Source organism: Oxyura jamaicensis, chromosome 13, assembly GCF_011077185.1.
Source record: "Oxyura jamaicensis isolate SHBP4307 breed ruddy duck chromosome 13, BPBGC_Ojam_1.0, whole genome shotgun sequence".
In the NCBI taxonomy this organism is placed as follows: domain Eukaryota; kingdom Metazoa; phylum Chordata; class Aves; order Anseriformes; family Anatidae; genus Oxyura; species Oxyura jamaicensis.
Window position 1 is genome coordinate 534,310 of NC_048905.1, and position 17,520 is coordinate 551,829.

The 17,520-nt window shown below is 41.4% G+C and overlaps 1 protein-coding gene across 4 annotated transcripts in view; it reads right to left on the reverse strand.

Moving 5' to 3' along the window:
- Positions 1-17,198, reverse strand: part of PWWP2A (PWWP domain containing 2A) — a 38,470-nt gene extending 21,272 nt beyond the window's left edge. The window contains exons 1-3 of one of the 4 annotated variants that reach the window (XR_004754373.1): positions 16,336-16,463; positions 10,633-10,745; positions 4,012-4,979 (exon numbers count right to left, since the gene is read on the reverse strand). Coding sequence is in view for 3 of the 4 variants with exons in the window: in XM_035338612.1 (XP_035194503.1) it covers positions 3,302-4,979; positions 16,336-17,054 (2,397 nt within the window). In the remaining variant the exon portion in view is untranslated. Of the gene's footprint in view, positions 1-1,216; positions 4,980-10,632; positions 10,746-16,335 lie in introns of those variants that run through there. The other 3 variants (XM_035338614.1, XM_035338613.1, XM_035338612.1) reach the window with 3 other exon arrangements.
- Positions 17,199-17,520: the final 322 nt, after the last annotated feature.

Below are 17,520 nucleotides of genomic sequence, written 5' to 3' on the forward strand. Positions count from 1 at the left end.
TTCTCCAAATTGAAACACCATGCATATACAACAACTGTGCTGAGGAATTTCCTTAATTCTAAAAGGCATCACCTGCAATTTAGTATATTAGGCTGATATAAAACTTACAGAGTCAGCCTTTATACTGCTGTTTGTGTTCATAATGCACAGCCTGCTTGCAACAGTTGCACGGCTTAATTACACAGATGCACTATGCTGGCACCATACAGGCATGCTCCTATCATTAGTTATTTGATAAACCATTTAAACTGTCAAGCTAATTCAGAGATGGTAGAAAGAACAGCAGTTCATACTCAGATTGCGGGCATTGCTGGGATCAGGTAGGCATGTAAGAAAGCAGCTTTTTGCAGTTTAAAGCTAAGACAAAGCCTAGTGCTGTGTAACTCTTCAAAGCTAATCTATACACAGCATACATGCTGCTATAATCAAGGTGACTTACTGTCTGAACCAGACTTTGCATTAAGCCCAACATTTTCTCCATTATCAACTATTATGTCTAGAGTTTTGGCTACTTCAGAGTGAAAAGAAAGATCATGGACCCATGAATAGGATATTTTCAACGTAAGGTAGCATGGTGTTGTGAAGAAAAAAAATACTCTGATGGTTTTGAAACCTGTTAAGTCTGAGGCGATGATGTACTGCACATTTAGTATGCACTATAAAACTTAGGAAAGACTTCTTAAAAAGACTGACCACCTACAAAACTCAAACTCATTAAACGCCTTTTTGTTTTGTTTGAACATAAAGCAATCAAAAGAAACCCCCCTCAAACTTCATGCTCTTCAATCTTAGCAGCGAACACCTGATCAAACTTCAACTAAGTATGCTCTAGTACTATGCTAACTTTAATAAAAGAATACAAAGCTTGAATACAAAGCTTCCAAGTATTTAAAAAAAAATACAGTGTAAATATTGATTTTACCACTACTTAACTCAGAACAACTCTAACTTTTAACTGGTTTGCTTAAGATTCTGAACCTCAAGAAACCAGCATAGACACCTAAACCATGCTGTATAGGATCTTGGCTTCAAAAAGCAGTCTGCTTTAGTAACAAAGTACAGCTTATTTACTTAAATAGAGTAACTGTTTCTGTTTGCAGGAAAGAATACATAGAAGTGAAACAGGATTTTTTTTTTTCCACATTATGAAATTTATTGTGTGTTTATCACATTCAAAAAGCATTGACCAGTTGTTGATTTTTTTTTTTTTTTTTTGGTAACTGTTAGAATGCCAAGGAAAAGCTGATATATTTGGAAGCTGAACTAGCACCTAACAGTTCATCAGGAGCTTCTGAGGTAATTTGAATGGCCATGTATTCAACACTTTGGACTTCAAGTACTTCTGTGGGCACAACAGAATAATTTTTAAAGGTTAAAAGAAACCAAATGCTTTGGAAAGACCAGACAGTATCATGGATATATGAAATTTATCTTAAGTTTAAAAGATTTTTAAGGATTTGATGATTAAATCCTTATCCCATTTTCATGTCTGTTTAAAATCTCAATTTTCAGTCTAAGCTTAAGTTTTTACATCTGTCATGATTGCCTACTTGGGCAATTATGGAAAAAACAGGATGAAAATTGCTTTGGGATGAACGTTGACAGATTCTTCATGAGACATTGCAAGGCTCAAACAGGAGTGGGTTAAAGAAGAGAGAGCAATTCTTATGGTCAGATAAGGACCAAAACTAGAGAAAAAAAACATACAATTGATTGCATGAAAATGTTCCGCATTGAGCAACAGACATGCAAGAAAAGCTGAAGTAACAGTGGAGAGTGGGTCTGCTTAGCTTTTGGTAGATGGAGAAAACTGAAAACATTTCCCCACTGTACAAGTGACAGTCTTTATTTGAATATATGGAACAATCTAATTGGGGGGGTGGGGACTATCAACTTTACAGAAAGCCTTCTACAGAGCCAATTCTGAAACAAAAAGGGAGAGATAATTGCTTAATCTCAAAATTAAGACTGAAGTACACCAATAGTACTTTACATCAAGCAGTTATCCTTAAAAATGAGTGGAAAAGGACAATTTACTTTTTAAAAAAGGAGTCCTCTAAATACGGCATACATATAAAGTACTCTAACATCCTAGAATTTTTCAAAGCTTTTTGAGAAACACACACAAATAATTCAGATTTAGTCAATTTTATTTACAGTTTTTTTTTTTTTTTTTTTTTTTTACATTTCAGAGCATTACACAATTACATATTCTTATTTTCTGACCTGCAAACAGATACCTTAAACGGAAATATTAAAAAAAAAAAAGAAGTTAGATACATCCAAAATGCAACAATTACACATCTGACAATTCACAAAGTGTAATTAACTAGGACGTATCCTAAGAATTTAGGAACAACCAGTCAGGAGAAAATCTGACCAATTTCAGCAATCAATTATTTACACATTCAAAACAAAGCCTCTCTTAATCTAAAACTCCAGGCAAATGGCCTGAAAGACTTCTTCAGGAAGAAAGACCAGAAGTTATGATTCACACCTATGCAGCATTAACAGCCCTTGATACCAAATACTGAGCAACTTCTCAGCTTTGTCTTAGAGCTACAGGCATCCCTCTCAGCTTCTCAGACCCTGAAGTGTCAATATTTGTGCCCCCATGTGCATAGAAATGCTGAGTGTTTAAGAAGTGGTCACTAAGATTAAACCCCATTTAATCTGGTCTTTAGTTACATGAATTTTTCTTCCTTAAAAATTTCAGCAAGTCTCCTAATGGCATTTAAACTGGCCTATGTGGATTGGCACATGCCTCTGAAATGTTTATGTATGCATCAAACCAATTTGCACTGGCCAGACTAAACACATTAGAGAGTATTTGAAATAATGTTTAAAGACCATTTAGACAAGGCTTACATTCCTACACTTCCCTGATGGGCCACCTAAAGAAAAAAATAAAATATCACAGCTACTACTTTCATCCCTTGTGTTAACCCTTTGCCACACAGCAACTAGGTACATACTGGGTAGAAACTACTAAAAAATTCCCTGCAAATAAGCTGCCTTTCAGCTGAGGCTATGGCTCCTATGCATTGGGTGTTGGAGGAGTTTTTTCTTTAAAAAAAATTCTCACTTGAAAAATACTGAAATTCTCACTTCAGGCTAATTTTGATTGCATGTTCAATTTGTTTAACTTTCAAGAAACCGCTACAAATGGAACAACTTCAGTATAAAAAGAGCATTCAACCGAGTGCAACTCCTGACTTGGCAAGTCCTTCACGGTAGTTCTCTAACTAGGCTATGAATTTTGTGGAGCCTCCAGATTTCTTGCCTACCTTACTCTCCATGTTCACGTTTCAAACTGTGTCAGCAGGGCCCGAACTTCGGGAGTCAGCTGCTTAGCAGCCTTAGCTGCCTCTGTGACGGCCTTGCGGTAAAGACCCTTTCTCTTCTTATTAAAGCGCGACTGGAAGTTTTCTAAAAAGGGGGATAGTTGTGAAAGACCAAGAATAGATGTTGTTGGGGACCCAAACCACGATATGCAAGCCTCCTGTCGAACTAAAAGGCCATTATCTTTCCGGCTCACAGTTATGGTCAGAATACGGGCTGGCCACCAAGGGAAGCCATAAATCTTGGCCCAAACAATGTCCCCTACACATATGGTCCTGCCATCTGGTGTAACACACTTAGAGACTTTTTTGGAAAAGACTTTCATTTTCAAGGAATTACTGAGCTTTTTCTCTTCCTTTGAAGAGCAGGAGGAGGAGGAAGGTGCATGCATGCTGCCTGGAGGAAAATCAAAGCTTTCAGTAGAGCTACACTCAGAGTTGGTAGATTTCAAATCATCTGTGCTATCACTACTACAAACTGATGCACTGGAAGAGTCAGATTTCTTTTGATTAAGGGTCATGTAAACCGTTATATTGCTTTTGCTGCCTCTCTTGCCCAATGTCTGGTGTTCATCCTGATCAGTTACATGCACTTCACTTGTGTCCTGAACCTCACTGCTGGCCTCTTCAGGGCCTTTTGAGGGGCTCTGATTTTCTGAAGGGGCCTCACCTGCTGAGCGGGTGGAGGAGCAGCGAGACTGCGGCTTAGTTGCCATCTTGCCACTCCGTATTTTCTCAAGTCCTGTCTTGAGAGAAGAGTCATTTTCTTCATTCCGATATCTTTGTGGCTTTAAACGCAATCGAGGTGGGAGGGAACCTGAGCTGGTGTTCTGAAGACGCCGTGTGAAGTGGACCTTTGAATGTGCATTTTTGGAAGAGGAGGTTGCACTCTGCTTCTTTTGTGCCTTTTCTTTGGCCATTTTCAAGACTTCCCGAGCTTTTGCATGATCCATGTTTTTGCTCTGGAGAACTTTTTTTGTATTTAACTGCGCTTTTGAAGTATTTGCTTGTGCAGAAACTTTAACTACTCTGCTTCTGCTGTGGGCAATATTTGAAACCTTGACCACAGCATTCCTTTTCTGGCTTTCATTTTGGCTTTTTCCATCCACCTTGTGGTCAGTCTTAAGTTTTTTATTCACAGTAGTCACGCTTTCATTTCTTCGTTTTTTATTATCCTCATATTTTGAAGAGTCACTTGCATTGCCACCTTTTTTTATTTCCTTTTTTTCTGCAACAACACTGTTTTTGCACTTATCACATAAGACCTGCCGGGGTCGTAGTTTGATAGCATTCATGATAGAAGTGGGTTCCTCCCTATACATTTTACGCTTGGGCCGCTTAATTTTCCGGGGTGGAGGCTGAGGTATTGACTGGTTATATGTGTCCCTGATAAACAAAGGAGGAGGATATGGCGCTCCCTCATGAAAGAGAGGAGGTGGTTTAGAAGTCCATAGGCTTTTAGCTAAGCTTGGTTCTGATGGCTGCGTGAGAGAAGAGTCATCAGGGACTGCAGCATTAGATTCACACTTCACCTGTGCCTCGTCTTGGAATGGTTTACTTTGGAGCTGCATGGCTTCGGGTTTATCCTTGTATTCCCTCTTAGGAAATATGGTCACAGGGATTCCGTGGGGCCCAAACCTTGAAGAGAACAAAAGAACATTAAAGGTTTTGAGGGATCTTTTGCTGCATTTACTAAAAAGCATTTGAAAGCCTGTCCACATTACATAACCACCATTTGAAATGCATGAATTCTGGGCAAAACTGAAGCATTACACCAAGCCTTATGGTAAATTTTGAAAAGACAGAATACCAAAACCAAGTCAGCAGAGAACATGAAATATGTAACTTCACTTATATGCTTGTTATACTTTCAGGGATTGCTGTTAATAAAAAGTATTACCTAGAGGAGCATTAAAAAATTTAACCTTATACTTCTAGAAAACACAAGCATGCAAACACTCAGCAAGTCATCCCATCAACTCTAAATCTATGCAAGATTAATTTCCATACTAAGTCAACTTATGTGAGGAAGGCATCTTCTATAACTTCTACAGAGTTCTTCAATTTGTGGCATAGCACAAAAGGCTGAACTTATTCCAGATTTAAGCTGAACACACAATGCATAAGTACTGGCATTTAAGAGAACGCTATCATTCTTTATGTACAATAAATACCCACAGAAGATTAGTACTTGACCATCTGATGCATGACAGCCTAAAGCTTGTTAGCCCAGTAGACTGAGTTTCTTTCAGCAAAGCTACCCTCCCTCATAATTTCAGTACTGTATAAATCCTTTCCCTCTGTTCTGCACACAAACAATATTTTAAGATATTGCCTACCTTTCTGCAGACAGCTCTAGGTATTCTATGATCTCTGCTGCCCTATTTGACAGACATGTAAGACTTCTCACTGATTAAGACAATAGAAAAATCCCAGCAAGTCTTAGGCGTTAGTTCAACTTTCCTGTACTAACAGACATGGCCCGTTCAACAGGTAACCAGTACCTTCTGCAAAAGGTTATGCTAAGGGAAAATGCTTACAAAGCATTATATTTGCCTTCTCCAGAGAGAAAAGACAACTGATAAATACATTCATATTTCAACGTGTCTTTCAAACCTTAGAATGGGGAGAAAGGGATTACAAAAGCCTGTTCAACATTTCTTGTATCTTACACTAGAATCTGCCATCTGAAGTATCAACCTTAGCAGAGCTCTCACAAGGCTGTTCAGCACCCAAGCGCTGCCTGACTCCAGCTCCAATACACACAGAAGTGTTTGGCTTACACGAGGTTATATTTTAATGGTCTAGCTTGATGCAGTAAGAACATGACAGATGAGGCTGCAATTTAAACATTAAATCATCCATTCCAAATCACCAAACACACACCATTCGCGTTTATCCCACCTCATATCCCACAAGACATGCAAATTAAGCCTTTACCCAGGATTTGTTCTCAGGTTAACGCTAGTTCACAGTGCTCTTCAGCTCTTTAACTGCAGCAGCATCTTAATTGATTGAACTGAAATTTATTTGCAATCTGTGGTTGCCTCTCAACTGAAAATAAATGCTGAATACTGGTCTGGTTTCCTGCAATAAACATGCCTACATGCTCTCTTTTTCAAAAGAAGTTTTGAAGAAACGTGTCATCTAGTGTTAGAAGATTCTTTACATTGTCACCAGCAAGAATCTTCAGTTATCTGCCTTTCTGCATATCTGATAAGCTACTTTTTACACTTAAAATTGTTACTGAAGCCAGCAATCCATCCAAGATTAAGTTACCCATCCAGCTCGCGCTCCATTATACCTAATCAAGGGCAACTCAACCATTTTCTGAATCATAAGAAGAGCAGCAGTTGTACCCATGACAATTTTCAGCTAAAAAGTATCAGCACCAGTGCTATTGTTCCCCTACCCCTAGACCCTGTTCTGCTGCTACCTTTGAACTCTAGAGCCAGAGGCAAGAGCCAGGCTAGCCATCCAAGCCCTGTTCTGTCCTTATGCATCTGCCCATGAGTGCTCTTTGCCACAAAATATCCTCCCACCCCACAACAGTTTATTTGTCAGGGTTGGGCCCCCTCCAGATGTCCCTCCTGACAGGACTGCTACAATTAAATGCAGTCTACTGCCATAGAGGGCTACAAAGTTACAAACCTGTAGCGGCAGACACAGGGATTTCTCCAGCCTGCAGTTCGGCATTAATCCACCAAGGACTCACTCATTACTAAGTTTTAAGTTCCCTAAAGTCCCAAAGTCCACCAAGCATGAACAAGTTGCTTTGCCACAAACACTTTTCCTTCCACTAAGGAATTACGAATAGGTTATTGAGCTCCAGGTGGGATTTAAGCAACAAAAAAATCAAACATACACCTATCAGCTGATAATTAAATTAGCAACATTTTCAGTGTTACTTGCATCAAGAACTTGAGTTTCTTTTACAGCGAAGAGATCTCGATCCCATCTTTCACCACCTGATAAAGATTACAGGAGGTGGGAAAACTGTTAGCTTAGTGTATGAACTTTGAGGCTATTGCCTGTCTCACAAAAGGTACTGTTTTAATGAATGAGCTGACCCTGTCTACTTAAAAAAAAGAACTAAGATTACAGAACATTCACAGCTACTGTCTGGTACCAGTTATGTAAGAGTAAAGGAAGACAATTTGTGTAAGTTGTGCGTCAATATGTAAAACTTGCTTGACTAGCAAAGACATAGTTCATTTGACACAAGACAAATTGGGCATGCCCAGAGACTGAATATTACTTCCAACAGCTGACTGCATCTTTTCTTGGCCCCATCCAATAACAGGTTACACCCCTAAACATTCAGTTTTTACATGACTGTTGATTCCTGCTTGGTAAATTTCTCCAGTCGTGCAACTTGGAAGAATTAAATGAAAATCAAAAAGAGAACAAGGGCAGAAAGAGAAAAGAGAAAATGACACAGAACGGTGTACAAAGACAGAAGAAGGTAATAAGCATGACAGAGAAAACAGACAATGGCTTATTTCCTTACTGGAAGGAGCAGAATGAATACATGACCAAAACAAACCTATTCAAGACAAGGTACGACAGAGCACCTAATTAGTCTAATAATGAAGTTGAGTATTTATTGAATGTACTATATGCAACGTGAATTTCAAGCCCTATTTTCATATCTCTGGACCTTGAAGACAAGTACTTTCTATACAGTCACAATAATGATTTCTGTTACACCAGCTACGCATTGGAAACACCTATGAGTACCACAAGTACATAGGTCAGACATAAAAGTTGCAAGAGCTAGCATTTGGGTCATCTACTAACAAAGATGAAAATAAACTAAAAAGACTACAATTAAAAAAAAAGTTTTAAAAAATCAAAGCAGCATAACTCAAGTATATCACAACATAACACATCGATACACACATCATTCAGTGCTGACTAGGGAGTAGTAGATCACCTCTTAAAAGAGGTGCCACATCAGTGAGATAACTACCTATTTCTTACGTCGCATGCTTGAATACTACAAGGAATTGCCTTGTCCTTGTTCTAACAACTGACATTTTTTGGAATATCACCTGTCCTTACTACAACATTACTTTTGTCCAGAAAAGATTGTTGTTGGAAAGACGGGCTACAGTTACTATTTGCTTAAATCAATTTGTGCATTAAGCGGCAGTTGTTCATTGTACAGGCAGATATTATATTTAGAGCTCTATTTTAGAATGTAGCTTGATGGAATAAAGGGATTCTTTGATGGGGGTTCTGAAACTGAACTGTTAGAAAAAGAGAATAAGAAACGGGTATTAAAACCAAAATTAAGGCATTTCTGGAAAGCACCGCACTGCTACTGCATACATATTCAAAATTAGAAAGAGTTTTCCATGGTGTCAAACATCCTCCCTCATAAAACTGCCTGGCTCTTTTTGTTCTGAAAAGGTACCTCTAGAAGAAAATACAGATAGAGCCCATTGTAAAAAAAAAATACAAGGAGGTTTAAAAGTAACCAGAAGGATCTAATCATATTTCTACTCTATATATACACACACATATATATGCATTAAAGACAAATAATAAATAGCAACAGGAGAAGCAGGGACTATATTTAAATAATAAAAGTAATGGGGTAAAAAAGAGACCCCTTCTAACAGTCTGGGGATCTTTACACCAAGAAGAGCTATCAATTGGCTAGGGTACGCAGAGATAGAAATATGATTTACAAAGTCAGGTTTTATTTCCAGAGTTTGTTAAATGCAGGTTAATTAATATGTAGCCACGGCATCTTCTGTAATTATTTAAAAGATGGTTTCGATATCAAACCTAGAAGTCTGTTACTTACAGCCATATAGATTTGGATGCTAGATATATAAATATAGGTACTTCAAGCAAGGTAAGAACACATCTTTCATACCTAAATCCTACAGCAGAATTACTACAATGAATACATATTACTATACAGTTTGTATGCAAAGCAGAGGACTGTTGAAAAGTATTTTTAAATAAGCATGAGATAAGGAACAAATCCCAGCTAAACTGACAACTACACATACATAAACATCTAAACAATACATCTCGGGGCAGAGAGTGTCTGCTTTACTATGTAAAGTCTTATGCTCTCATCTTTAATCTCCAATGAGTAAATTTTACTTCTCCGAAGGAAAAATGAAAGAATTGTAAAAGCACATTGTTCTGCCAAGAAGAGCCACAGAAGGGGTTCTGAAGTACTTCATATTTGTCTGCAAGCACTGAGTCAATGTCAACAAAATACAGTAACTTCCTGTGTTAAGTCAAGTCTGTTTGAAATGATAGTGGTGAAGATGAGAGTTTTCATTAAGTCAGGCTATGGTAATCTCTGATTACCTATTAATGTATTGCTCATTTGCTCAGTATCATCCTTACAGAAAAAAATGATTCAATAGTTTCCTATATCTCATGGATAAAGGCTCAGAGACTGAATGCTGGAAATACAATACTGTGCTCAAGTAAGGGTAGAGCTAAGTATATTTGTTTCATGCGTCTATCCAAACTGAGGGTTTAAATTATAATATCCAGTGTAATAAGCAATTAGATCGTAGTTATTTCAACACAAAGTATTTCCTAACTCCTGAAAATAATCTGTATCCAAGATGAAGATTATGCAGTGACATATTTGTTCTATAGGATTTAGTTGGTGTGATACAGCATGTTACGGAACACGTTGGTTTTAGTGGCAGGCACCTTATCAAAAAAAGCATTCACATAAGCCAAGTGATCAGCTGAAAGGGTTTACTCACCTCCCAAGCAATATAAGACTAGGATAAAGACACTAGGAAATGACAATTTTATTTAGAGCACTAAAAGCATGGCAAAGAACCGCACTGTAAGTGACTCTCTTGGAAATAGCATGTCATCAAGAAAAGCTGTTGCCTCACCATCACAAAGTCTCAGCACCAAGAAAAAATTGGTTAAAGATATGACATGTCAAATTAAGAAACCGTACATGTCAATCCATATCTAAGCAAACCAATAGGAAGCTTACGTGATGAAAAGACTTCAGTGATCAATATTAAGCTTAGGGTTTTTCAAGCAGGAACACTTGTCTGACATCCAAGCTCTTGTGTTGGGCACTTTCAAGGCAGAGGAAGAGAGAAAAGCAGGGTATGCATAGAAAGAAGTTTGAAAGAGCATCTCGAGATAGTCATTTAGAAGTATTCAAGGTAGGAATGACTTAAATCAGATCCTAACTACTATCATCCTACTGCAATCACTACACAAATGGAAGCCAACTAATGATTAGAAACAATATGCAAATATACCAAAGGCTACATTAACTTACAGCACACCTCCCCATAAAGTTACAAGTCCTTTCAAAGACTTCAACTTCCATGAAACTGGATCACAGAAGTCCATATAGTCAGGATGCTGATGCAGACTTTGAAGAATTATCCTCTGTAGAGACAGAACAATCTCTAAGTTGACAAGCCCAAAGGGTACTCAGATGGTTCTTAATTACTCCTTCCCTCCCCCCAAAAGTGGAAAGGCACCTTTCACTTTTTCACTGGAAAGAATCTACATGTGAATTCTCAGAACTTCCTTCATTTTTCTGTAACTTCAGGAGTTCTATCAAGGATGCAAAAGTAAACTTACTTTAAAGATAAAATGTGTTTTAAGTTTAGGCTTCCTACTAACTACTGCAATTGTACTGACATGTTTGTAAGGCTGAAGGTCCACTGAAACTCAAGTTATCTTTTAATTTTTACATTTGTTGTCACTGTTAGTTACACACATGGCTTCCATTCCAAAGTGGATGCTTTACTGATATATTTGGATGTGTTACAAAATGACAAAGCTTTATGATAAGGTATCCTTAATATACACTTCCAGATTACCCATATAACAGTCAAACCCAAGAAACTTGGAAGGGAGTGTAATTTATTAATGGAGGAACTTTAAATCAATTCAGCATCAAGATGTACAAGTTTCATCAGTCCCATAGAAACAATAAGAAAATAAGTCATTTAAAGTATATTGAAAACTTCACTGGCTCCCCATACTTTGAGCTCTCACAATCCTCTGGCTCTCAATACTTCAAGCCAAGTCCAGTTGCCCTCAGAAAACAGAACTCAGGCAGAAATACAGAATTTCAATACAGAAAAGCATACCGTGAGAAGAAATGACAGTTCAGCCTCTATCCAGTGCATCGGAGTCCAATAAAGACCAGTCGTAGACTACGGCTACTTTAGGGAATGGAAGTTGGAGACACGATCCACAGCCACCCTACATACCAGGGAGATTAGGGTTCACTGCTTTGAGAAGGGGCAGGGGACAGAAGTCACACTTCTGTACTCACTCAAAGCCAGAAGGGGTTTGGAAAGTCTGTCTGTTCAGTTTAAGCAGCACTTGGAACATGTTTTATACCTACACTAAGAACCCCCTAAAAGCTGGTCCAGTTTTATCAGCCATTTTTACTTTCTACATGGAAATGTGGAACGGGTAAGCCTTTCAAAAAGCATTTGAGAAGTGACCACAAACAAGACTCAGTAAAGTTTTGGATGTAGATAGAGATGCAAGAGAAGCTATAATCATATACAAAAGTTGAAGCATTACAGAATCACAGAAAAATTTAGGTTGGAAGCAATATTACAAGGTCCTCTAATCCAACGCTGTGCTCTGAGGCTAAATTTGACACTATACTATTCAACATAACCTGTCAATCAGAAAGTATGTGCAATTTATGCTCTTAACCACACACACTCACATCAGACCTCTGCTTCCAGCATTTTAGGGACAAAGCAAATACCAGAGAAATGTTACAGCAATTCCTTAAATGCTAGCATTCCACTAAGCCCATTCACACTTCCGTGAAACAACAAAAGAGAAATAGGGGATGATTTTTTAGAAACATCTTGCAAACTGGGTATAAATTCACCAAGAAAAAAAAAAGTAAAACCCACAACCCCAAGTAACAGACATTTCTTTACTGCTGAGAATACCAGTACTTTCGTAGAGCTTAAGCTTTCCCTAGCCAATTAAGAACAACGGTCCCTATTTATTAAATTAGCAGGGAAAGAGAACTTAGCACAGAGAAACACACCACATCTTTTTCCAGGTAACACTTCTGCTGCTTCTTCCTCACATCACATCCTGAATCTTTCACAACTCAGAGTACCTTTTTTCCCCCCTCCACTTCTCTTGGCACACAGTTATAATACACTAGACTCACCCTGCAGAGTTAACGTCAAAGTGTGAGTGTATGTAGACTGCAAGTTTCAAGAAGTGTTAAATGTGATTTAAAAATAACAGATGTTTTGCAGACTGAGACAACACAAAGTAGGGAATGCATGCAACAGTTCACTTAACCTTATTATTTTGCAGTAGAAAATCCAATGAATAAATTGGAAGAAGCACAGGATTTGAGAGTCTCCAAGAAAGACTGCTATAAATGAAAAATACTACTAAGGTTATCAGAATTTGAACCTATCTGTAACAGTTTATTCTCATCTTAGATTTCATGCATGCCTTGCTGCAGGAAGTCTTTCTTTCTCTTCCACAATCAAACCCCAATTAAGATGTAATTTTAAACACTTGTCTTCTAGCAATAAACTGAGCATCTTTTGGCTATCTACAGCTTTTAGGTCAAAAAACAACCCTTTGTTCTTCTCCCGCTGCCTCCTCCCCCAGGAGCTGCAACATTCACACGCAAGTCAGAGGGAAAAGGGCTTAGAGAAAAAGATAGTGGTCTGCCTTTTTGATAGATCTGTGTGGTGCCAGGAGTTGGACTTGATGATCCTTATGAGTCCCTTCCAACTTGGGATACTCTATGATTCTAGAAGTGTCAATCACAAGTATAGGATATGAAGCTAACTTTCAGTCAAATGATAGAGCCATTTGAAGCCCAAATCCTGGCTTTTGGCTACACAACAGAATATAAATTTAATTCTCCTCACCTGTCCCCCAGCACTTAGTTTTTAGAGAGGCAGGAGGGGAACAATGCAGAATTAGTTATCATCTCTCCAGAAGAGCAAACTAAAACCAGGACTTTTTAATCCTAAGCTTTCAGATTTACAGATGCTGTTCACAATAGTTATTTCCTTCTGTGCATTTCCTCCAGGTGCAGAGCAAGATTTACAGTAATTCTAAGCCAGCAGGTGGCATTAACATCTCGTATACCCTAAGCAAACAGACTTAATCAAATGCTGGATACAGCAAGCTTAAAAGCCCTATCTATACCTAACAAGTACTTTTCAATGAAAATTTGAACAATGGCATGGAAAATTAACCACGTTCTTGCACAAAGCCTTCCAGTATTTGCTTTGACAAACCAACTCGATTGCCTTCCCCTGCCTGATGGCTGTCTGCACTTCCTGCCTCTTGTATCAGCACAGCTCCATTGCCTACCCGCCAAGGAACCCACATCAGAACCTTATTCTAGAAGGCAATAAGGCACTTAAATGTTATTGCTGCTGCTCTCATTAGATCTCAACAGTAGGATCACGTTTTTAACTTGTACTGTAAGCCTTCAGAGTAAAAAAGGGAGATATGTCCCTACTGAAAGGATGATTTACTGTATAAGATATTGATTTGGGATTGACAGACGTGGCTTCCTATTTTCAAAACTTCCAGTGCAGCAGCTGACAGGTTGATCTTCAGTACATCGCACTGCCATCAGTAAAGGCAGAGAGAATACTTCCTTACCTCAAATAAAGGTGAGAAGAAAGTCCACTGAACACTGAGGTACCCGTATCCTTGTGTTACAGACTCCTAAATGAACATCCTATTCACGGTGGGCAGGGGGTAAAGGGGAACAGAAGGAAATCAAACCTTTAATACATACACCGTTAACTTCATATCAAGATCCACAATATTAAAATGCGAAGTCAAAACATCGTTTTAACGATGGAAACAGAATTGGGGAAAAAAAAATAAATGAACAACTTCAGAACCACAAATATATGGGGACAGTTTTGCTTTTCCTTCTCTCCAAAATTTAAGTAATTCAGAACATGCCTTGAGAAGGCAAAAGAATTCGGTAGACAGTTTTTTTCTAAATATTCATTAAAAGGTACTCCTCATGGTGCTGTATAGAACAAGCACCTTCATTACCCTGAAGAAAAAAGCAGAAATTAAGAAGGACCAGGAATTATTTTCTTCTGAAAATACAAGGAAAACAGGAATAGCTTGTGTAGTGAACACATCAGCCACTTTCTGCAGTTATTAGATGAGTGTATTTCAATACTAAATTTTACTTTTACTCAACAAAAACTCTCCTATATGCTCTACAGGAAACAAAAATTGCATTAGGAAAGTTTCTAAGATGCACTTGGATGACCTAGGAGAGACATCTTTCGCTAAACACCCCTCTTGTATGCTAGAAATGCCATTTTCATGTAAATTTATGCTGAAATTGAGGTGGTTTTGATTTAACCCCTAATTTCACTTCTGGGTTCCCATATAACAAGTGCCCTTGAAGGAAGTCCAGGATCATGCAGATGAAGGAATAAAGAGTTCAACTGCATAAGAGTATCTGGGAGAAATAGCACAAGCCCTCACGTGCCACTTTTTCCAGTTCTGATGATGAATGCTTTCCGCAGGGCCTGCACTTCAAAGCAGCGGAAATGGAGATGCACGCTTCCACCAAAGCCACACTGCAGAAGAAGCAGGGCGTTTGCCTGCCACAGGTGACCTTTAACGCACAGGGCTGCAGTAGATCTGCTGCATGAGGAAAGGATCGTCAGCACACAACAAAACCTCAGGCAAGCGAAGGGATGTTTGTGGTCAATACATGTATAAAAAGATATAATCTCTTTTAGGAGTAAAGAAGCAAAATGAGATGTCTGCTCCTTCACAAGCACAGATCCCTAGAAGTACAGAAGCACATGCTCAGTCACCTTCCTAACCAAGGTAATAATGTGATTTTGCTGTGTACCAGACCTTCAGACCTACAAAAGAACAGATGTTAACTAGCATTATAACCTAACTCCTCCTGGCCTTCTTTGGGGCATTCAGTATTTCACACTGCAAAAGAATACAGACTGCAGATCATATTTTAGTAATTGGCTTTGAAAAGACAAATTTTGATTTGAAATGCAAAGTTACCAATGACTTACACGTTTAAAACTTACTTCCATGACATTATCCAGAACTTAGGTTTCAGAAAACGCCTTCTGTTTCAAAAAGCAATCAAGATGTTAGGCCCAGGACAAAAGTGCTGGTCACTAATACCTTTCTTTTAGAAGACGCTGTCAATACTGTTATTAGAGAAATTATTAAACAGATGATGGTAATAAGACACACAAGTGTAGTCTGAGTTTTGACAAAATCTAGATTTTCCACATTGCAATTCTTTTTAAAAATAACCCTGGTCAAACTGCACTTTTCTCCCATGTAGTTGCATATCATTTATATGTTTATAAAACAAAACAGGAACAGAGATTTTCACCTGTAAATAGCAGTTAGAGTGTTTATAAATATAGACTCACAACGATGACTTGTGGCATCCCAAAAGCCCCCTGCTGTAGGAAAGCAATACAAAACCAAAACCCAGACCTCACAGTCTGATAAATTACTTTGTGAGAATACCAATTCCCAAAATGAAACAAAATAAAAATCCTGGTACTTAATAACCGCTAAACTTCACCCCATTCTCCGCACACAAGGAGCAATTAACATTAATAACCACACTTCAGGACTGTAACAGCCTGGCTTGGAAACCACTATTCCAGGAAATAGCAGGTAGTGCAGTTAAGGTTACCTAAGCAATAGCAGACACGAGCCAAGGAGGAGAAGCCCCGCGGATCTCCAGGTCAGGCACCCGGCGTGGATGCATGCCCACCTCCGCAGCTCAGGGCTTCCCCCCCAAGCAGGAGGGTGCCCGTGTGCTCGCCCCATCCCGGAGCCCCGGTGCCAAGCTCCCACCAGGGGACGCGGCTGAGGGCCCCTGGAGGGGGACTCCGCATGGCTCCGGCCGCCTGGGGAGGCAGGGGAGGAGGAGGAAGAGGATGAAGAGGCGGCTCGGGACGGCTCCCCCGGGAGATCTCACCTTTTCGAGAGGTCCATGAGGACCCCGGAGAAGAGCTTCTCCCCCAGCCGGAACGAGACCACCAGGGCGTCCTCGATGATGTGATCCAGGGTGACCCGCACCTCCGAGCCGGGCAGCAGCGGAGCCTCCGCCTCCCCTCCGCCGGGAGCCCCGGCCACCGGGGACTCGGGCCCGGCAGCAGCGGCGGCGGCAGCAGCAGCGGCGGCGGCAGCAGCAGCAGCATCCGGCTCCTCCTCCTCCGGCCGGGACGGCTCCTCCCCGGGCTCCGGCTTCACGGAGCCCCCAGTAGCCGGCGGGCAGGGCTGCGGCTCCTCCTTGGGAAGTTCGGGCTGCCCAGCAGGCGGCGGGCAGGGCTCGGGCTCCGGGCTGGGCGCTCCCCGCAGCTCGGCCCGGGCCGAAGCAGCGGCCGCCAGCGCCGCCTCCGGGGCGGCGGGCGGAGGAGGCGGCGGCTTCTCCGGCCTCTGCGCGTCCGCCTCCCGCCTCCCGGCCGGGCTCCGGGCCGGCTGCGGCTCCTCGGCCTCGCCGGGAGCAACCTTGCCGCCGCCGTCGGCCTCCTCCCCGTCGGGCACCGCCGACTCCACGGCCTCGGTGACGGCGGGCAAAGGGTCTGCGCCGGCCTCGCTGCCCGGGATGGGCTCCAGCTCGGGCTCGGCATCGCCGGCTCCGCCATCGCTCGGCACCGCCGCAGTCGCCGCCGCCTCCGCAGCCATGGCCGCCATTTTGTGTGCTGCCTCCCCGCCGCCTCCCTCCAGCAGCGGGATCGATAGCCGCGGCCTTCCCCCGCCCGCCTGGGAGGGAGGACCCGCCCCCTAGGCTCGCTTTCGGCGGCCTATTGGCGGGCGCGCCGCGGCTCCCTGTTTCTAATGGAGACCGGAGCCGTCCGTCAAGCCCGCCGGGAACTTGCCGTTGGCCGGCGGGGACTTCATTCAATGGAAAGCCGGGAAGAGGGAGAAGGGGCGTGGCCTTGCGCTTCACAGGCCGCTACGGCCCGGAGGGGCTAGGCCGCTGGGGCCGTCCCGCCGCCCCATTGGCGGAGGGAGGAGCCGCTCCCGCGAGAGACCGCTGATTGGCGGAGATTGACGTCTATCAGTGGGGCGCGAGGCTGGAGCCGCGCGGCGCTCGGCATGCGCCCTAACGGCGGGCGGGGAGGGGGGAGAAAATGGCGGGGGCAGGGGGTGGTGGGGG